A 23550-nucleotide genomic window follows, 5' to 3' on the forward strand; every position below is an offset into this window, starting at 1 on the left:
ATCTGAAATAATAGGAAAAGACCTGTTTATACTTGGCACGTTCTCCAAGGGACAGTAAAGTATACTTTATAGAGAGCTATAAAGCACCAAAAAAAAAAGGTTATGCTTTACAAACGTACCAGTCATCATTTCAATTTGGCTTGACGTTGGTGTGATTTATCCTGGAGGTGGAAATGAGCTTGGCAGTGTTACAGCAAAAATAGATATTTTTGCTTTCTGCTATGATGATTGCAATAGAATATATTATTCTAACAATAAAGTATTTGCTAGCTGTCTTTGTGTTATGTGTAAGAGGTAAATGTAGTGATTACCTGAGGCTTTAATAAAGGTAGAAGTGGTTTGTGTTAATGGGTTTCTCTTCTTTATAATGCCATAGTCCAGAGGGCAGCCCAGAAAATGTTTGCTCAAAACTACACACACAAAATGGCCATGTTTTCAAAGAGAATAAATGAAGCATTAAAAATAGTGCTGGGGAAATCAGAAACCTTTACAGCAGCAACATTAATACCTGCCTGGTCTTTTTTTTTTTTTTTTTTTAATTTATTTATTTTTGGCTGTGTTGGGTCTTCATTGCTGCGCGCGGGCTTTCTCTAGTTGTGGCGAGCAGGGGCTACTCTTCGTTGAGGTGCGCAGGCTTCTCATTGAGGTGACTTCTCTTGTTGCGGAGCACAGGCTCTAGGCGTGTGGGCTTCAGTAGTTGTGGCACGTGGGCTCAGTAGTTGTGGCTTGCAGGCTCTAGAGTGCAGCCTCAGTAGTTGCGGCGCACGGGCTTTGCTGTTCCGTGGCATGTGGGATATTCCCGGACCAGGGCTCGAACCCGTGTCCCCTGCATTGGTAGGTGGATTCTTAACCACTGTGCCACCAGGGAAGCCCCCTACCTGGTCTTAAATATAAATCTATCCACATGAGATATGCATGTGTATTAGTTTTTATAATGTGCAAAAGGAAATTCTTAATAGCACCATTGGGGCTGCTGATAAATGCTCAACTAAGTGATAGCCCCATAAATGGAACAAATTCTCCTTTCCATATCCAAACTATTTCACAGAAAAAAATCCCTTCTTCCTTATGGTCCAAAAGGAATATCCCTGTCAAATTCATTGCATTGTCAGAGCTATTTTTACAGAACGTGAAAAAAAAAGCACGTGAATTGCAATATTGTATATAGGAAATTAGTTTAACTATGACTCATAATGTTCCCAGGTAACCCACCTTTTTGACAATGGAGCCACTGTCTTCTTTGCTGTTTTCATGGCAGTCTGGGGTAAGTGTTCTACATTCGTATAACTTGTTCCCATCATCTGCTCTATGATATGTTCCTTTAAAGTCTGATTTTGGATATGAGAGGAAGAAGCTTGAGTAAATTCAGTTGGCTGTTGTATTAGACACAAGTCGATAAATAATTCATTTGGTTTATTTTAAAAGTGATGTTGTAGAGGAGAACATGTCTTATTTCTCTTAAGCCTTCAACAGTTTCATCAGCATTCCATTATTGGAGTAAAATTCACCTTCTGTTGGAGACAAAAATAAAGCTTATGGTATACCAAAAGGTCTGCTGAGACCTGAGTACCCATCTTAGTATATATAGCACTTCCTGTTGTGAGTGGAATATTTTCATCTGACTAATATGTGAGTACCCACCTCTAGGCTTCTTCCAGTTCTGGTCAAAATGACTCCTCATAAACTAGATCTACTCACAATACTGAATTGAGTCCTTCTAAATCACTTCAAGCCAATAGCCCTATAATAACAAGGTATGATAGAACATTCACTTAAAGAATTCCTTAGCCCAAAGAAGTTACTTAACCCACTTTTTGGTAAAATGGGTTTAATAATATCTTCCTAGTCAAATAATTATAGAGCTCTAATTTAATAGTATAGAAAAGATTCTGGACAAATACATAATGAACGATGAACGGCGGTTACCTTTGGAGAGGAGATTACCTTTCATGGAAAGGTAGGTGGCCAGTGATGAGAGTCAGGCCTTTTACACTATATATTTTCTGTTTGGTTTGAATTTTTTGACAATGATTATGCATTTTTTCTAGAACTTAAAAAGCCAAAATCTGAATTTTGAGGTTATAGAACTCTACTAACTCAAGGCTTAGGTTCATGTTGTTCCTTATGTATGGAATGAATATCAGAATCTTCGCCATCTTTCAGGGCCTAGCTGAAGTGGCATCTTCTCCAGCCAGAAGATGTCTTCCTCCTTTGAATTTCCATAGCATTTGGTTTATGCCATTCTTTGGGCAGTAATAATGATTTGCATACACAATTTTTCTCCCCTAATAGGTTCATGGTCCTCAAGGACTATTATGGTCATGGAAAACCTTATGCATTTCTTTTGAAGACAGAGAGATTAATATTCATTAGATGGGTGGATGGATAAATGGATGGATTGGGGAAAAAAGAAGGGAAAGAGAAGAAAATTACCGAAAGAATTTCTTTATAAGACAATCAATATGTTTAACTGGTCTCTTTGGCATGTAGAAATATAAAACCTTGTTTTCTTTGGGAGGTTTGTTCTAGATATGTTATGTCTTCTTTACCTCGAGCTCTTCAAAAGCAAATTGTCCCACCCACCGCAGCTCTGTTGAAGGAACATTTTTGAACCCTATCACTCCAGCCCCTTTCACCCAGTGGGCATTTGTCCCAAGAATAGTCAAACCATAGGTTGGTGAGTGGCCTGAGAGAAGGTTCTGCCCAAACAGGAACTGGCAATGCCACCCAGAGTCTTATTCTTAAGAATGTGGATTGGCAAATGTGGAGCGACACAAGAGAGTTAGCAGTAGAAACAGGCACTGAAAGATGCAGAGAGGGAAGAAACGGGAGGGAGGAAGGGAGAGAGAGAGATTGAGATTGACCAGCAGGTAGAATTGGGGACCAGGAGGAATTATGAGCAGGTTGAGTTTATGAGAAATTGAACCTAGAAATAAGCAGAAGCAAAGAACTAGTGGCAAAAATGAGAATAGAGGGTACAGAAGCCAACTAGTAGCCATCTGGGAGAAAATGCAAGACAATCCCCCAAAGAGAAGCAAAGAAAGAGTGTGGCCAAGTCATGTTATTAGTGGAGTATCAGGGTGAAGACCCAGGGTCTCTTGTGGCTGTAGTCTCTCAAGCTGCTGGCTTCCATATCCTGTCTGAATAGGTCCAGTCTTTTAATTCCCATGGGATTCCTGCCTCCCTTGGTGGGCCTTGCGAAAGCCCTCACTATTTGTGCTACCCCTTACTGCATCTCTTGCAAACCAAGGAAGCTAACCATAATAGAGTTTTGGTTACAGGAATGACCTCTCAGGTCAAGAATGTGTATCTGGCTTTTCTAGAACATATTAGTATTGGTAGCCATGATCACGAAATATAATAAGACATCCAGTACTTCAGCTTTGCCATGATCACAAATGAGGAGACTCTGGAAAATGTATTCATTTCCTAAACCAGTGGTTCCCAAACTTTTTCAAGTCATGACACACATAGAAAATGATAATATTTGCACAGAATGCTGTTGTCCGTGAAGGAACCTGCTCATGGCCAGGGATAATACTGCCCTAAGAATCTTAGCCTCCCCCAAAACTGATGGGATTATCACCTCTGGCAGACCGATAATCCATTCCTGGCACACATATTGGGAAGCTCTGTTTTGGGCTACTGGTCTACTGTGTAATAGGTTAATACTTCTGTCGAGAGAGTGGTATTCGGAAGAATTAACACACAAAACTCCCTTATCCATTTCAGTGTTCCACCAATTTTACATATACTTTGACTGAAATAATATTTTCTTCTCCCACAGTTACCCAGAAGTAAAATCCTGGTAGAATGATAATAGTCTATAAGGTAGAGGTTGTCATCTCCACCCCTCACCCAGTACCACCAATGTAAAGGGGATGGCATCCCTTTCTTGCAAGTTGGAATGTCTTATACTGGGGATAACAGACAGACTTCATTATTTTATCTCTGCCAACCTCAGTGGACTGTTAATGGCTGCCTGGAGCATGGAGGCTGCAAGTAGGTGGGCTGGAGATCTGACGGTCCTTGTGCCGTGGAGGGTACTCAGTAAGAATCTGATAGATGTTTTGTAATAACCTTTGAGCAAAGGGAACATTTTAGGGCCATTCCAGGCAACGCAAGCCTGGAATAATTCATTTTCTGAATTGCTTTGTCTTCGTGGACAACTTATTACTTAAATCTTGTATTGTTCCCAGTTTGAGAAAAAGAATCATTTACCCCAGGTGTTTGTTTGTAGACAGGGCTTTGCCTTTTGCAGAAATCTAGAATAGCCAATAACAGTAATAGTTAGAATAATAGCATACACTTATTGAGGGCTTACTATATTAAGCATTGTTCAGTATCATCTCAGTTAATCTGTATAGCAACCTTTGAGGAAGGGGCTGTTACTATTCCCATGTGATAGATGAGAAAATTGAGGCAGTAGCTAGAAAAAAGTGGTAAAGCCAAGAGTTAAATTCGACAAGCTTTTAGCTCCTCCACTCCACTGCTAGGACCATGTGCTGTCTGTAATCCTGTTTGCTTCTGTTTCACGGATCTGAACTTTAAAATAAAGGACTGTTACACTCGTCCCGGGCCCAGTATAAACGCTGCTTTGTGATGGTGGTGTTCTATAAAAGCATATCAGTTCTAACGGAGCTCGGTTTAATGGTCTCAGGATCATCCTTTAGAGTTGACAAGTTACAACATTTAGGAAAACAAATGCACTTTATTTTCGGGAAATTGCTAGATATGGAGATGATGAGAACAGATGTAAGGGGTTTAAAAGCCCTCAGAAGGGATGGGGTTGGTGTGTCTGTTTTGTTGCCTTTTGCTTTGTATGTTCACCAGAGAAACAATAAGGCTCCATTTGGAAACAGTCTGTAGTTGCTGGAAGGGCCTTTGTGTGGGGTTAGAAATCTTGACAGAACTCCACCACCTTTGTTCTTGTTCACACTCGTGTGATGGCAGGGCCTCCTAGGGACTATTCTGTGAGCCTAGGGCTCTGGGCTTGAATCAGAGTGGCTCTTTCCTCAATGATCATTTTGGTTCAGAAAGATTCAAGGGACAGAACAATTGTGGTCTAAATTAGCTCTCTCCCTAGGGGAAAAAAAATGAGTCATTAGGGAGTTTGATACTGGCAGAGACTTGGCAGGAAGCATATTATCTCGCTCTGTTCTTTGTTTCTGTTTTCTTTTTTTCTTTTTTATTCTTCTTCCTTTTTTTTTTCCTCTTTCAAGTGTTGCCAAAAATTAAATTATCCCCAGTAAACAAACAAATCGAGGTCCTCAGAGCTTTCCAATCAATATCGCAAGATTGCTGTTGTTTAAATGCAAATTCAAAGATTCTGCATATGGTCCCATCAGTAATTTAAGAATGAAGTATGTTTCATTTTTTGAAAATAAATTTTATAGTAATTTGCCTTTTGTTTTTAGATATTTACACTAATTTTATTTTTATAATCTTATCTATATATCCAATGAAAAATGGTGATTGTATATTCAGAAAATGAAAACGTATACATTTACTAAATGCCTACTAGGTGTGTAGGTGCAGTCACATAGGACACCTCATCAATTTCTCATGACCCACCAGGAAGAAATTCCTATCTCCATCTTATAGATGAGGATATTCAGGCTCAGAGAGGTTATGCAATTTACCTAAGATTACCCAGCAGCTGGTAAGTGGTGGAGTCTGGATTTTAAACCAGATTTCGTCTGCCGAACTCCAGAGTCATTCTGAAGTATGTCCACTGTGGCCTGCACCTCCTATAGGATGTTATGAGATTTCATTACTCAGCAGACAGTGCATATTCACTGTCCCTTGGCACTGGGTATACCTAAGAAATGAGTAAGGTGTGATCTCTGCTTTCAGAAGTTGGTAATTATAATACTAGGTGTTAGGTCCAATTTTTTTTTTTAAATAAATTTATTTATTTATTTATGGCTGTGTAGGGTCTTCGTTTCTGTGCGAGGGCTTTCTCTAGTTGCGGCGAGCGGGGGCCACTCTTCATCGCGGTGCGCGGGCCTCTCACCGTCGCGGCCTCTCTTGTTGCGGAGCACAGGCTCCAGACGCGCAGGCTCAGTAATTGTGGCTCACGGGCCCAGTTGCTCCGCGGCATGTGGGATCTTCCCAGACCAGGGCTCGAACCCGTGTCCCCTGCATTGGCAGGCAGATTCTCAACCACTGCGCCACCAGGGAAGCCCTTAAGTCCAATTTATAAAGAGACAGTGAGGGTCCATGCAGCCAACTTCCTGAGGCAAAAAGGAAAAGCAGAAAAGGTTTCACCCAAGAATAGATATTGGAACCAAGTCTTAAATTTGCCAGGCAAATAAGTGGAGTTGGGGGAGGTATGAATAACATTCTGAGCTGAGAACAGTGTGAGCAAAACTCTGAAAAGGAATGCTTAGACATTACATGTGCTAGGGACATAGAATGTGTCTTAGTTTCCTAGGGGGTGCTGTAACAATATACCACAAACTGGGTGGCTTAAAACCCCAGAAAGTTATCCTTTCACTGTTCTGGAGACTAGATGTCCGAAATCAAGGTGTCAACAGTGTTGGTTCCTTTGGGAGGCTCTGTGCGGGAATCTGTTCCATGCGTCTCTCTTAGATTCTTGTGCTGGCCAGCGGACCTTGGCATTCCTTGGCTTGGAGAGAACATGGCTCCAATCTCTGCCCGCATCTTCACCTGCATTCTCCCTGTGTCTCTGTTGTCTTCACATGGCGGTCTTCTTATATAAGACACTAATCATATTAGATTAAGGGCCCACCTTACGCCAGTATGAACTCAACTAGTTAATCTGCAGTTATTTTATTTCCAAATAAGGTGACATTCTGAGGTCGGAGCTTAGGACACCAACATATTTTTTTGCAGGGGGGGACACAATTCAACCATAACAGAGTACATGTTGAAGCCTGAGTTCTGCTTATCACACGGCATCTGTACCACAACAGAGAACCATGGCTTCACCCTGTAGGCAGCAGAAAGCCAGTTGAAGTTGTAAACTGGGGAGTGACATCATCAGTTGTGTTTGGGAAGCAACTGTGGCAACAGTGTGGGGAGGAGTGAAAGTGGGGACCAATAGTTAGCAGGTAGCCACTGAGAAGGCTGTTCCAGTGCTCAGTTAAAACATTATGCAGAATTGGGTGTCAGGGAAGATCTTAATTACAGAATAAAAACAAATATATTGGGCTTCCCTGGTGGCTCAGTGGTTAAGAATCCGCCTGCCAATGCAGGGGACATGGGTTCGAGCCCTGGTCAGGGAAGATCCCACATGCCGCAGAGCAACTAAGCCCATGCACCACAGCTACTGAGCCTGCGCTCTAGAGCCTACGAGCCACAACTACTGAGCCCGCGTGTCACAACTACTGAAGCCTGCACGCCTAGAGCCCATGCTCCGCAACAAGAGAAGCCACCACAATGAGACACCCGCGCACCGCAGCAAAGAGTAGCCCCCGCTCACTGCAACTAGAGAAAGCCCGTGCACAGCAACAAAGACCCAACGCAGTCAAAACTAAGTAAAAATAAATAAATTTTTAAAAAAACAAATATATTATAAACATATATAAACATAACCATATATTATACATAAATATATTTTCCTTGCTTTAGTTGTTTGTGACAGACAAAAGTTGGAAATAACCTAAATATCCAACAATAGAATGGTTAAGGAAATTATAAGTAGCCATTAAAAATCGTCTTTCAAAGCATATAATAACGTAACGCAAAGCTATATTTAACTTTTTTTAATGTAGGATACAAAGTATACAAATAAAGTGTGACTTCAGGTATAGAAGCGTTACCGAGTCCAAACTCCTACGGCTCACTGCATGACAGGCCAATAAATCGAGAGATGAGATACTGGGGCAAAGAATAGTGACTTTATTCAAAAAGCCAGAAGACTGAGAAGATGGTGGACTGGTGTCCCAAAGAACTATCTTGCCTGGATTTCGATGCTAGTTTCTTTTATAGAACAAAGAGAGGGGAGGTGAGGAGGAAGAATAAAAAAGGCTGTAAGCCATTGCACATATTTCGTAGTTCTGGCCAGACCCTGGAGGGGATGTGTTAATTTCTTCTTTCCTGCAGCCATTCACAGTTGGGCCTGGTCAAAATGTTTCCTGTGAGCTAAACAAAGGTATTTTATATTATATTAATGGTGGTGTTCTCTGGGTGATAGGATTATAGCACATTTTTATGAGTTTTAGTTAGGTATAATTCACATAACATAAAATCCAGTGATTTTAAGTGTACATTTTGACATTATGTCAAACATATATAGTCATGTGACCGTCACTGTAATGATGACATAGAATATTATCATTCTCCAGAAAGTTTCTTCAAGCCTCTGAAGTCAGCCCCTTGGCAACCTCAAACCTGCTTTCTATCACTATAGTTTACTCTGTTATAGAATTGCATACAAATAGAATCTTTCACTATTTAGCATTTTGTTTCTGGCTTCTTCCACTAAGATTAAAGCTGTTGAGATTCATTTATATTGTTGCATATGTTTTCGTTTGTTCTTTTTAGTACAGAATAGTATTCCATTGCCTGATATATACCAAAATTTGTTTATTCATTTTATCCGTTTATCCAAATGTTGATAAACATTTGGATTCAATCCAGTTTTTAGCTATTATGAATACAGCTGAGACTTAACGGCTATTATAAAATTTTTTACACATTTGCATAAAAGTCTTTGTATCTGTTTCTCCTGGGAAAATAATTAGGAGTGGCATTGCTGGATCATAGAATAAGGGAATGTCTAACTTTATAAAAAAATTTTTTCGGAAGTAGCTGTGCCATTGTGCATTCCCAGTAGCATTATATGAGAGCTCCAGGTGTTCCACATCCTCACAAACACCTGGAATTATTAGTCTTTATAATTTTAGTCATCCTAGTGGGTATATAGTGTTATCCCACTGTGGTTTTAATTTGCATTTCCCTGAAGACTAGTGATGTTGAACATCTTTCTGTGAGCTTGTTTGCAATCTGCACATCTTTAGTGAAGTGTTTGTTCAAATGCCCATTTGTTATTGGGTTGTTTGTCTTCTTATTTTTAAGTTAAAAGAGTTATTTATATAATCTGAGTAGAAGTCCTTTAGCATACATATGCTTGCAAATATTTTTCCCAGTTCGTGGCTTTCATTTTTATGTTCTTAATGGTATCTTTTAAAAAGCAAGAGCTTGGAATTCACTGGCAGTCCAGTGGTTAGGACTCCGTGCTTCCAACTGCAGGGGGCACAGGTTTGATCCCTAGCTGGGGAACTAAGATCCCACACACCTTGTGGCATGGCCAATAAATAAATAAATAAATAAATAAATAAATAAATAAATAAATAAAAGTTTAAAATAAAATAAATAAATAAATAAAAGGCAAGAGTTTTTACTTTTGATATATTCCGATTTAATTTTTTCTTTTATTCTGTGATTTTTGTTTTTTTAAGAAATCTTTGCCAAACTAAAGGTCCCTAAGATTTTCTTCTATATTTTCTTCTAGAGAGCTTGTAGTTTTAGATCATATATTTAGGTCCATGAGTTATTTCAAGTTGATTTTTGTATACAGTGTAAGGTAAGGGTCAGATCCATTTTTTTGCATGTATGGATATCCAGTTGTTCCAGTACTACTTGCTGAAAGATTATCCTTTTCTTCCTTGAATTTTCTTGGCATTTTTTTGGTTGAAAATCAGTTGGCCATGTATAGGTCTATATGTGAAATTTTTTTCTGTTTGATCTATATGTGTACTTTTATGTAATAACACTGTCTTGATTATTACAGCATAATAGTAAGCTTTGAAATCTTCCTCTTTTAAAAAATTGTTTGTTCTACTTTAGGTCCTTTGCATTTCCATATAAATTTTAGAATTAACTTGTCAATTTTACCCCCCAAAAATGCTGATATTTGATTGTGATTGAGTTGAATCAATAAATCAATTTGGGAATACTGAAGACTTACTATCAAATATTTCTACCCACGAATGTCATTTAGCTTTTCATTTATTTAATTGTTCTATAGTTTCTTTAAGCAATGTTATGTAATTTCCAATGTACAGGTCTTGCATGTTCTTAGAAAATTTTCCAGAATCATATTGTCTAGTACTCCAATTACATGTATGTTAGTCTGCTGAATATTGTCCTACAGGTTACTTATACTTTGGTCACCCTTTTTCAGTCTTGTTAGTCTTTGTGTTCTCAATGCTCCTTTTTATATTGTTTCTATTGATTTGTCTTCAGGTTCACTGATCTTTTCTTCTGAAAAAGCTAATCTTCTGTTAATCCTATCCAGTGTATTTTTCTTTTCATATCTTGCATTTTTCATCTCAGATTTTAATCAATTGGATCTTTCTGTATATTTTATCACTTTCCCCATTGTGTTCAGGTTTTTATCTACCTTCTTTACATATGAAGCATATTTATAATACAGTTGATTCTTGAACAACACAGATTTGAACTGCACAGGTCCACTTATATGCAGATTTTTTTTCAATAAATATGTACTGCAGTACTACATGATCTGCAATTGGTTGAATCCACAGATGTGGAACTGCTGATATGGAAGGCCTACTATAAAGTTATATGTGAATTTTTCAACTGCATGGGGGTTGGCACCCCTAACCCCAACACTGTTCAAGGGCCAACTGTAGTTGTTTTGTCATCCTTGCTCTGTCATTTCTAGGCTGTCAGTCTGAGATTGATTGAATTTTCTCTTAGTTATAGGTTTTATTTTCCTGCTAATTTGCATTCCTGGTAATTTTTTATTCAGTGCCGGAAAGTGTTGAGTTTTTGGTTTTTGTTGTGTTTCTTTAGTGCTGGACTTTGTTCAGGCATGCAGTTAACTAACTTGCAGCCCTGCTTGATCCTTTTGAAACTTGTGTTTAGCTTGTTTATTGTAAGTCCAGAGACTTACAATAGTCCACAACTAAGGCATCACCTTTAGTAGGCCTCTTATAATACCTATGTATTATAATACTCTGCATTCTGACTAGTGGGATTGTGAACTACTTCTGGCCCTCTGTGAACTCTGAGGATTGTTTAGCTACCAAGCAGCCTCATGTAGTTGCACCCCATGCATGTCAAGAGTAGAGGGGACCTTGTTGCTGATATTGCAGCTTTCTTTTAGTATAGCTCCTTCCTCTCTGGTATTCTGCCCCATAGATAATTGCCAACTCACCCTCCCTACTCAATCTCTGTCTCCCCAGGTCAGTAAGACCACTAGGCTCTGTTTTTGTTCTCCCTGCCTGAACTGTAGCCTGGGAACTGCCTAGAAGCAATGAGTTGGTATGCTCCTAGGGCCCACCTCATTTATTTTTCTCTCGGTGTCACAGGTTTGCACTGTCTCTTGTCCAGTGCTGATAACAGCTATTTCTTATATTGTAGTAGTTAATCCTCATGAGTGGAAGCGAAAGTCCTCAGCCTGTTGCAGTTTAATGGCTTTGTATAGAAGGGAAGCATACCCTCAGACAAGGCCTCAGAGAATTGCGGTTCCCTGGAGAAACTGCCATGATCCATGGTGTCTCCTAGGCATTACCAGTTCAGAAACACTGTTGGAATACCCAGAGCTAATCTGACCTGGGGATACAGACTCTTCTAAACTCTGCAAACACCAGTGCATAACCTAGAATGTGAAAATACAGGTATATGGTAGTGAATATTATTTTATAATGACCATCACCTTATTCCTCTGTCAGGAAACTTGGGAAACCAAATTAATCACCATATGTTGTTTGAGCATGGGAATCAGTACAGCTAGCAAAATCCCTAGAACATCAAAAGAATGCAATTAATAATTGTTAAATGAATAAAAGAGGGGAGCAAGAACTATTTTTTTTCTGCTTGATTAATCATTCTTATCCCATGTCAGCATACCTTTCTAATATCTACATTAGATGAAACTACCAAATTTGTGTTCTTAGACCCTTGTTTTTCCTCAGCTACCCTTGTTTGTTTTTCCCCTATCTGGACACACTGACTTTCTCCAGAAGAGGTCCCAATGCCAGTAATAGTTTCGGCTTCTTAAAATGTAGTCACATTCCTGTCCTTCCTGGATCCTGAGATTACCCTCATCCTGGCATTTTAGAGTGTTTCACAAACTCTCTAGTCACTCATTTATATTCATTTGCATTATTACTTCCAATGGCCTACCTCAAATGTTGCAAATTGGCAACCCATAAAAATATTCTGTTTGGTTTTCACCAATTTTTAAAATATACGAATAAACTCTTAACATTTTAAAATTGAGATAGTCCACGTGAAAATACATTTTCATAGTTCCTTTTGAAAAATTTGAAGAACTGGCCACAGCAGAATCAATGAGAACTGAGAAAAACCTACCACTTTACATGGTGCATACACTTCCCAATTTGTCCCAAACCCCACCACTCTCTATTGTTTGGCTTCTTCCAGGTTTTGTACTGATCTGGCCCTTTTAGCATTTGAGTTTGTGACTTCTAACTAAGCTCACTCATTGTGTGAAGATTTTACAAGTTAAGCTCTCAGGATGTGACTTATTCCTTTATTTCTAGGTTCTTGCAAAGCACATCATTTAAACTCCTCTGCTCTACCCAGCATGGCTCTCATTCAGATTCAGTGGAAAAGTCAAAAGCTTTACAGATAAGCAAAAGCTAAGAGAATTCAGCACTACCAAACCAGTTTACAACAACTTCTAAAGGAACTTCTCTAGGCAAGAAACACAAGAGCAGAGAACAAAAGAGGAAGGGAAGAAAAAAGACCTATAAAAAAAAATTAAGAAAATAGCATAGCAACATACATATCAATAATTACCTTAAATGTAAATGGATTAAATGCTCCAACCAAAAGACATAGACTGGCTGAATGGATACAAAAACAAGACTCGTAGATATGCTGTCTACGAGGGACCCACTTCAGATCTAGGAACACATGCAGACTGAAAGTGAGAGGATGGAGAAATGTATTCCATGCAAGTGGAAATCAAAAGAAACTGGAGTAGCAATATTCATATCAGACAAAATAGACTTTAAAATAAATTCCTCTGTTCTTCCTCCAAATGAACATTCTCAGAAAGTTATAAAGGACTGAAAAGATGAAATCTGTTAGTATTACTAATTTTACTTTTAAAAATTAAAATTAGCATTGGGAAAAAAAAGACTGAAGGTGTGTACGAAGTAAGTCATTCTGCTTTCCTAGGAAGTAAGAGAATCATCTTGACCAGGTTTCTGAAAATGCCTTGAGTCATCAGACAGCAGGTCATCATTCTGAAATTAAAATCATAGGTACTCACTCATAGGTACTGCTCATTTTATTCCTGGCCAGAGCTCAATTCTTGTTTTTCTCCAAACAAATGGAACATAATCTTTTCTCAAGGAAAGAAGTTAGACTGTAGGATCTTCAAGCTCCTTGTTTTTTCAAAAATAAGAAAAATGCCTTTAAAATTATTTTCTGGGATTAAACATAATTTTCCTCTGGACTACCAGTGCAGACATTTTTAAAGTGAAGAATCAAATTAGGCCTCTCAATACCTATTATGTTACCAGAGGGCAAAAATTGGCAGCATTGTATCCCTAGTAGCTTTGGGAATAAGTGTGGACTTTTCCAGGCCTCCCAGAAGAAGAGTATAGATCAGAGAGAAGGATACAGAGCTAATGTCAGGCTCCCACAGTGAACCTATAACCCTGGGGCACAGCACTTCTGATTTATAACTAGTTTCAGCTCCTGTGGTTGGGAGAGTAGGCTTTCTTTGTCTCTCTTTTTGGCTTTTCCCATTTCAATAGGAGTTAAAGCTCCCAGATTAGAGTGTGGCCTCGTAGCTAGGAGTCATGTGGTTAGCACCTCTGGCTCCTACTCTAAATGCCAGTTGCGCCCCGAGTCCTTGTGACAGCCCAAACATCCCTGTTGTGGGTTGCATTGTGTCCCCCCAAAAAGGATATATTGAGGTTCTAACTCCTGATACCTGTGAAAGTGACCTTATTTGGAAATAGGGTCTTTGAAGATGTAACCAAGTTAAGAGGAGGCCATACTGGATTACCAGTATGACTGGTGTCCTTATAAGAAGAGAAAACAGAGACAGAGACACTCACAGGGGAGAATGCCATGTGAAGACAGAGGTAGAGGAGCAGTACCTCTGCAAATCCAGGGATGCCAAGGATTGTGGGAAACCACAAGAAGCTAGGAGAGAAGCATGGAACAGACTCTCCCTCAAAGCTTCCAGTAGGAACCAACCCCGCTAACACCTTGATTTTGGACCTGTAAGTTCCAGAACTGTGAAAAAATAAATTGCTGCTGTTTTCAGCCAAAAAAGAGGCAAATCAGGTTCAAATCTCAGTTCTGTTTTTTACTAGCCTTGTGAGTTCTCTGTACCTCAGATTTTTCATCCATAGAATAATGAAAATAATACCAAACTTTACAAGCTTTTGAGAAAATAAAGATTAGTACCTAAGATGTAATAAATACTTACTATACAGTAACTAAATAAATGGTACAGTATTTCAACCCTGCCATGGAACCTAAGATATGCAGCTGAAAGAGGAGATTTCCCTGCATAGGTCTCTATAAATGCCTTAGGAAGATGATGAAAGATAGTTATTCAATGGGTTTTTTTCTAACTATTTGCAGAATGTTAATCATGGCTATGCTTTCCAGAAGAAACCCTATATCAGTTAGGATGAGTAAAGTTAGCTGCTGTAATATACAAACTGCAAAACCTTGATGCTCAGTAGAACCCACAAACTTAAAACCCAATCAGGTGTTCCTGGTTGTCAGATAGCCTTCTACGTGGTCATCCAAGTACTCAAATTCCTTCCATCTCTGGCTCCATCCTCTTCTAGATCCTCAGAGTTCTCTCCATTCATCTAGCAAAAGGAGAAAAGAAGCCTAGGGAGGATACACCTACTGCTTAATTCCTCAGCCCGAAAGTGACGCACATCACTTCTACTTACTTTTCATTGGCCAAAATTTGGCTCATGGCCACATATAACTGCAGTAAACCTGGGACATATAATCGCACTATGCTTAGAAAGATGATAAATGGTTTCAGTAAATGCATAGGAGTCAGCCACAAATTGATTTGAAATTAGCCATAATTATTCTATTTAAGAAAATGATAATAGAGTGTGGCCTGCAGAACACTCTATGTCATGTCTTCCCTTTGTGTCCCTTATGGGCTGCATGTGACAAACTTCTCAATTGTGTGTGATTCGGAGCCAAGAGTGTCCTGCTATTTGAACACTAACCTACCTGAACACTAATCCCGACCCTGTCTGCACTGACAGAAGTCTCAGAATTTCCTAATGTGTCAACTACTGTTGTGAGAGGATTGTTGTTTGGGATTGGCATTAACATCTCAGGTGAACTTTTTTGTGGGTAGATCAGGTAGAAGTACAGGATGGAGAGTTGGGCACAAGCAGGGTCCTTAGGATCCTTATATCCTGGGCTGGTAACAGGGCTTTATTTTATGGGTGATGTGACTTTATTGACCACCCCCCTCTCGGAGACCTGGTTAGATTGGGGTTTAGAAAAATCATTAGCAGCATGGAAAGATAGATTGGAATCTAAGAAGTTCAAAATGCTAGCAGTAAGTAGCTGAGAAAAAGGAAATTTGGGGGCCAAATTCTTGTGGAAATAATTGCATATATTAGAAAATGTTGACAAAACACTTCAGAATGTTCAGTCTTTTGAGAATCAATATATAAAAGAAATATACTTTTTTAAATTTATTTTTTAAAGATTTTTTTGATGTGGACCAATTTTAAAGTCTTTATTGAATTTGTCACAACGTTGCTTCTGTTTTGTTTTGGTTTTTTGGCCCCGAGGCATGTGGGATCTCAGCTCCCCGACCAGGGATCAAACCCACACCCCCTGCATTGGAAAGGCGAAGTCTTAACCACTGGACCGCCAGGGAAGTTCCAAAAGAAATATACTTTTAATCAAACTTAATAATAGTACTGGGCAGTATAAAAGAAAGATATAATATGAAGATACATATATATAGATGGATAGATATACATATACATATAGCATAAGCCAGCTTCAAAGGAGACAAAGAGGAAAGTGTGAGCTCATGACATAAGGCAGCATATAACTCACCACACCCAAAGCACATGGGCTCCCAGAGCTGTGTATTTAGACAAAGGACTTAAATCATGGAGTTAAGAGGGTGGGGGATTGGAGCTTTGCCTTGAGAAGAGATCACCTATATTAGTTTGATTACGTCCTAGTTCATACATAGAGATAGAAGCAGATTCCTCCTCGGATGAATGGGGATTTTCACACAAAGACACAAGAAAATGGCAGCTGCACAAACAATTCATTTCTTCTTCTCATCTTCCCAAGTTCTAGAATGGAAGAGAGGAGAGGATTATTGGCCGAAGAAGGGAATTACTGCTTTGAGTTTCTTTCTCCTTGAGGCAGGGTTCAGCACATGCTGGGGAGAAGGAAGCTGGTGGAATAATTCTTACAGCCACTGGCTTGTCTTGGAAATCAGTTCCTACAGACGAGAACCACAGATGGGTCGGTGGGGCTTGTTGGGAGCAGCAACAGCCTATAAGACAGACTGGATGTGTATCCTGTGGCCTTAGGCCGTCCCAGAATGACCCCCCAGCAAGCCTTTCTGAGGCCAAGGGGTCCCAAGCTTTTCTTCTTATGGAGAAAAGCCACACATTCAAGGCTTGGCTGCCTTGTCTCTTCAAGGCTAGGAGGGACTCTGGAGACCAAAGAGAGAAAATCAATAAAGTGGCATTTGTTTGAAGGGCCAGAGGACCTAGTCAAGGAGGTGTTTCAGGGACCCCATGCAAGGACAAGATAATTTGGTGAGGCAGAGGGCAAATGTGCAGAAAGAAGTTAACACAGCAGGCCTGCCTTAGAGAGTCCTGCTTTACAGGGTTGGCCCGTGGCTGGCATCTGGGAACTTAAATTTCAGGAGAGTTTCTACCACCCTAACTGCTAAGAGTAACTTGTTTTACATTTTAAACGGTTTGCTCAAACATTATGGTTTGTGCTGAATACCTACCTGATTTTTTGTGAGGCTTGGGAATTTTGGAACGTGCTAGGCAAAGGATCCCTATATGACCAGCCCCTGATAAAAACCCTGGGCACTGAGTTTCTAGTGAACTTCCCTGTTAGACAACATTTCACGTGTTGTCACAAATCTGTGCTGGGGAATTAAGTACATGCTGTGTGACTCCACTGGGAGAGGACTCTTGGAAGCTTCCACCTGGTTTCCACCAGACTTCACCCCATGTGCCTTTTCCCTCTGCTGATTTTGCTTTATATCCTTTCACTGTAGTAAATCTTAGCCATATGTACCACTATATGCTGAGTCCTATGAGTCCCCCTAGTGAATCATCAAGACTGGAGGTGGTCTTGGGAACCCCTAACACAATAAGACTCCTGGCAAGGATTCCAGTGGAAAATAGCTGCTCAGCATTTGGCACTTTTCTTTTTTCGTTTTTAATTGGAGTATAGTTGATTTACAATGCTGTGTTAGTTTCAGGTGTACAGCAAAGTGAATCAGTTATACATATACATATATCTATTCTTTTTTAGATTCTTTTCCCATATAGGTCATTACATAGTATTGAGTAAAGTTCCCTGTGCTATACAGTAGGTCCTTATTAGTTATCTGTTTTATATATAGTAGTGTGTATATGTCAATCCCAATCTCCCAATTTATCCCTCCCCCCTTTCCCCCTGGTAACCATAAGTTTGTTTTCTACAGCTGTGACTCTGTTTCAGTTTTGTAAATAAGTTCATTTGTACATTTTTTTTAGATTCCACATATAAGTGATATCATATGATATTTGTCTTTGTCTGACTTACTTCACTCAGTATGACAATCTCTAGGTCCATTCATGTTGCTGCAAATGGCATTATTTCATTCTTTTTTATGGCTAATATTCCATTGTATATATGTACCACACATCTTCTTTATCTACTCCTCTGTCAATGGACATTTAGATTGCTTCCATGTCTTGGCTGTTGTAAATAGTTTGGCACTTTTATTAACCTCCAAAGACATATGTTTGTTTCCATTTCCCACTTCTAGAATTAAGCACTTGATTATTTTAGGCGTGACTTTCTTAACAACTATACTCTGAATTTTTCAGATTTTAGAGAGGCACTGGGGTACATATATCATATATTCTATAATACCCCATGAGGTCTGGGAAGGACCCCATATTCAAATACATTAATATGGCTGCTTTCAACGTATGTATACTCTCACTAAGAGGGATAAATGAAGACTTTGAGTAGCCTCACCTCAGTCGAAGTCACAGCTTGCCACAAGATGAATAAGGAGGTAGTGTGAGAGCAAGGGGGAGTAGAAAAGAAGGAAGTAGTTATCTCTCTTTGGAATGGACATTTGGCTGTTTACCTTACCCCATGAAACTGATTCCAAATATATGACATATTTTTCCCTTTTGAAGTCTGACTACACAGCAAGGCCCAATAGAGATGGTCAACAATTACCTCTCCTAGGGTATCTCTGTGATATCCTTAGTTGCAGTGATCCTCTGAGTAACTGAGTGTTATGTGTTCCCTCATCGGGCTTGTGACTTCCAAGGCAGCAGGAATGTGTCTTGATTATTTTTTGATCTCTCTATCATTTTATAATGCTCAACAATTCATTTGTGTTGATATTTTTTAATTGAATTCAGTAGAAAGTTACTTTGGCTAAATGAGGATCACTCCCAGCTTTACCTGGGTAGGGAGGCCAACAGGTTGGGAAAGGTTCTTAACAGAATTTACACACTTTTGTCTTCAATGTGACAATAAAGAGATGGTTTGGAGAAAAGAGAAGCAACAGGACAGCTTCCTCCAACAAAATAGCTTCCTTCAGTAAAATAGGAAGATACAGTCTACACAGATATTTATCCTGAGAAGAATTTGGGGGACAAGAAATCACTGGCAATCAAATACATGTGAACTGCTAAGCTTTGCTTTTCCTTTTCTGCCCCTCACTTTTCAAATGATGTTGGTAACCTAGTTTTCTGTATTTTACATCTCAGGTGCTTTGTCATTCTAGTAAGTCTGCTCTGCTGTGACTTGCAAATCAGCTTAATTTAAATCTCTAAGTTTTCATTGTGTTTGACAGAGACTTAGTAATTCTCAGAAAATGATCCTTGTTAAATAAAGTTTATCTAGAAATTCTGATATTCAAGAATGCTTACACAAACTGTCATTCTTTACAATGGCTTCATTATCCATTGACACAGTTAAAGGCATTGTTTTATTTGAAAATGTCTGCCTTTCTCTGCTTGTTCCAGCGACAGTTTTCCTGGAGTTTTGGAAAAGACGCAGAGCAGTAATTGCTTATGACTGGGATTTGATAGACTGGGAAGAAGAGGAGGTTTGTATCATTTACCTCAATTTCTTTTTAAAAAAAGCCGATAACCAAGAAATACACAGTCCCTCTTGAGTCATCGCTGTCTGCCCTGTGATGGAAGTCAGGTTGATTCATAAAGCATTTTTTATACCTGTCTTTACAGGAAATTTCAAGCAGAATTAAAAAAAAAAAAAAACACACACACATTTTGATTTCTTAGTGGAGTAAAATTCCATGACTAAGTAAAGCATTTCACTTGTAGGTAGAGGCATCAGAAGAATTGGTAGTAAGATTTGTTTAGTTTCCTTAAATATTATCCATTCTCTTTACTTTATCAGAAGGAGAATATTAGTTTTACGATTGTAGGCACATGGAAGCAGACCTCCTAAGTACTCCAAGGAAATGGTTCTGTGAACGCTTCAGGACCCTGGACAGTGGCCAGATGTGCACAGGCTCAGAAGTATTCCCCTAAGTGATAAATACTGAGGGGAAACCACTCCTCAAACAGCCTCTTTGGTGGATGTGGCTAAAAGCAGGACCAGCTCTAGATAAAACTGTCCAGGAGAGGTAAACTCAGTCCCACAGGCCTCACCTTCTCAGCACATCACTCTCCCTTTATCCCCTTCTAGGCCAATACACCATGCCCTTTCCTAACCTGTGTCTGGTCTTTATCCTCTCTCTCCTTGCCCCATTCCTGTCAAGTCTCGAGGACCCATGGGTGGGTTTGGTCACCATGTGCCCGGCCTGAACTCCTCTTCCCTTCCTCTCATCCATTATCTCCTACCTCTCCTGAGGACCATTTCCTCAGAGCCTTGCTGGGCCAGTAAATCAAATACACTAGTCATATATGATATGATAATGGTATCAATGGGTGTTTTCCTTCCAAGAGACACAGATATATATTTTTATAAATTAAAAGGAATCTTCTGTAAACATAACTGAGAATTTTAGCCCTGGGCTAGGCTTGGTGGGGGAGATAATTTTGAGAGGAGTGTTTTTCCCTTCAAATCATGCCTCGTGGATGGCTGCCTTTTCTCCTCACACCCATGAACACATTTGGGTAGTTTTTAAATCTAGAAATGATACTGGGATTCTCAGCAATCCCTGTTCTTGTGATGAGGCCTATCTCATGCTATTATAAGCATGCATTCTCTAGAAAATGGTTTTCTGAGTTGGAAGAGACTGCCCAGGTGACTTCTGGGGGCTACCAGCCACAGCCAGGCTGCATTCAAGACTTCCTCCTGGGTGGAGCTATTCTGGTTTTTGTTACATGTGTTTATGGGAGTGGCTTTCGAGTGGGATGGAAAATGCTCTTTCCTGGGAAGCCGAGTCACCACTAAGCAGCTATGTCATCTAAGACAAATTACTTCATCTTCGGATTTTTTTCATTTCTAAAGAGAAATGTTTCTAAATTTTCCCCTTTCAGCTATAAAGTGTGGCATTAAATAACTTTGACTAAACCAGTCTAAAGTCACTGTTGGCCCTTGTGGTGGGGCCACAATGTGAGTACCCTTAGGGTAAACATATCCCTTGTTTACCCTTAGGGTAAACATATCCCTTCAGAAGTCTAGAGCTTCTGAACTCCCAGCCCTGTTAAAAAGTATGGAGTGCTGAACCCTGCTTTCACTCAGCACACCTGTGTACAGGAACTCACGTCAGGGGCCATGTGCAATTCTATTTCTGTTTGGGATTCATTGTAGAAATTCCTCTTCCTTCTAGCCTGTGGTTCTCAGCTTGCTGTACAGAAGAGCCCAGACATGCTGCATGCCTTCTTCAGGGGTAACCCAGGATGTTACTTTGCTAGGGCCGCCATAACAAAGTGCCACTGACTGGGTGGCTTAAGCAAAAGAAGTTGATTGTCTCACAGTTTGGAGGCTAGAAGTCTGAGATCAAGGTATTGGCAGGGCTGGTTTCTTCTGAGGGCCATGAGGGAAGGATCTGTTCCCAGTCTCTCCTTGGGTTGTAGATAGCCATCTACTCCCTGTATCTTCACATTATCTTCTCTCTGTGCATGTCTCTGTCTAAATTTTCTCTTCCTATAAGGAAACTAGTCGTGTTGGATTAAGATCCACCCTAATGACCTCATTTTAACTTAATTACATCTGTAGAGACCCTGTCTCCAAATATAGACACATTCTGAGATACTGAGGGGTAGGACTTCAACTTATGAATTGGGGGGTGGGGTGGGGATACAATTTAGCCTGTAACACCCAGGATGACAGGTCTGGCTCCATGACTGGCCTCATTTTCTGGATGATTAACTCAGTGACCCTTGATGACACTTATAGCCTAATGAATTGAGTTTCCCAAAGAAGCAGAATATTCTAGATCTGTTTATATCCTAAAGTGTAACTACCTAAAATAAAGGAGGCAGAGGCTGTTTATAACTGTATCTCCCCCTGACCTTCCCCATTACCTGCCGCTGTGTAAAGTCAGCATTGGGCTTATCCTGTGGCAGGAGACGGGCTGCCCTTCCTCCTACACAGAGAGGCCACTACCAGACTGTACCCATCCTCCATAATCTCTCTTCTGTCAGCTCCTTCTTTGGTTTCTGTCAGTACCTTCATCTAAGTCTTGAGTGTTTCTGCCTGGACTAACTCAATCTCCATTGCACCAGAGTTTCTGCTTATTTTCCCTCCTCTTCCAAGACACTCATGTAGAACAAGTTCTTAATTAACCAGAATGACTTCAAAATAGCGTTTTGCTGATTATCTTTTCCTAATCCCATAATTGCTTTTTAGTCAGAAGCTTTTCACATTGGATGGGGCTCAACTCAATGAAATAAAATCTCAGCTTGATTTAGAATTAGAGGAACCTTGATTTTAGCTGGACTTGAAAGGTATTTACCTTGTTTTCAATACCAATTAAAAATACATTTCAAGTCCCTCCCATCATAAAACTTGCACAAGCCTCTTAGATACCCTCATCCACCAGAGGGCAGACAGCAGAAGCAAGAAGAACTACAGTCCTGCAGCCTGTGGAACAAAAACCACATTCACAGAAAGCTAGACAAGATGAAAAGGCAGAGGGCTACGTATCAGATGAAGGAACAAGATAAAACCCAGAAAAACAACTAAATGAAGTGGAGATAGGCAACCTTCCAGAAAAAGAATTCAGTTAATGACAGTGAAGATGATCCAGGGTCTCAGAAAAAGAATGGAGGCAAAGATCAAGAAGATATGCAAGAAATGTTTAACAAAGACCTAGAAGAATTAAAGAACAAACAGAGATGAACAATACAATAACTGAAATGAAAAATACACTAGAAGGAATCAATAGCAGAATAACAGAGGCAGAAGAATGGATAGGTGACCTGGAAGACAGAATGGTGGAATTCACTGCCGTGGAACAGATTAAAGAAAAAAGAATGAAAAGAAATCAAGGCAGACTAAGAGACCTCTGGGACAACATTAAACGCAACAACATTTGCATTACAGGGGTCCCAGAAGGAGAAGAGAGAGAGAAAGGACCCAAGAAAATATTTGAAGAGATTATAGTCGAAAACTTCCCTAACATGGGAAAGGAAATAGCCACCCAAGTCCAGGAAGTGCAGAGAGTCCCAGGCAGGACAAACCCAAGGAGAAACACGCCGAGACACACAGTAATCAAATAGACAAAAATTAAAGACAAAGAAAAATTATTGAAAGCAACAAGGGAAAAACGACAAATAACATACAAGGGAACTCCCATAAGGTTAACAGCTGATTTCTCAGCAGAAACTCTATAAGCCAGAAGGGAGTGGCATGATATATTGAAAGTGATGAAAAGGAAGAACCTACAACCAAGATTACTGTACCCGGCAAGGATCGCATTCAGATTCGATGGAGAAATCAAAAGCTTTACAGACAAGCAAAAGCTAAGAGAATTCAGCACCACCAAACCAGCTTTACAACAAAAGATAAAGGAACTTCTCTAAGTGGGAAACACAAGAGAAGAAAAGGACCTACAAAAACAAACCCATAACTATTAAGAACATGTTACTAGGGACAGACATATCGATAATTACCTTAAACGTGAATGGATTAAATGCTCCAACCAAAAGACACAGGCTGGCTGAATGGATACAAAAACAAGACCCATCTATATGCTGTCTACAAGAGACCCACTCTTCAGACCTAGGGACACATACGGACTGAAAGTGAAGGGATGGAAAAAATATTCCATGCAAATGGAAATCAAAAGAAAGCTGGAGTAGTGATTCTCATATCAGACAAAATAGACTTTAAAATAAAGACTATTACAAAAGACAAAGAAGGACACTACATTATGAT

At 39.7% G+C, this 23550-nt stretch overlaps 1 protein-coding gene across 1 annotated transcript in view; it reads left to right on the forward strand.

Annotated features, from left to right (window-relative positions):
- ANO4 (anoctamin 4) overlaps window positions 1-23550 on the forward strand; it is a 459674-nt gene that overhangs the window by 371613 nt on the left and 64511 nt on the right. The window contains exons 16-17 of the mRNA XM_059937385.1: window positions 1204-1264; window positions 19221-19303. Of these exons, the coding sequence (XP_059793368.1) occupies window positions 1204-1264; window positions 19221-19303 (144 nt within the window). The remainder of the gene's footprint in view (window positions 1-1203; window positions 1265-19220; window positions 19304-23550) is intronic.

Source organism: Balaenoptera ricei, chromosome 10 (assembly GCF_028023285.1).
Source record: "Balaenoptera ricei isolate mBalRic1 chromosome 10, mBalRic1.hap2, whole genome shotgun sequence".
Taxonomy (NCBI): Eukaryota; Metazoa; Chordata; class Mammalia; order Artiodactyla; family Balaenopteridae; genus Balaenoptera; species Balaenoptera ricei.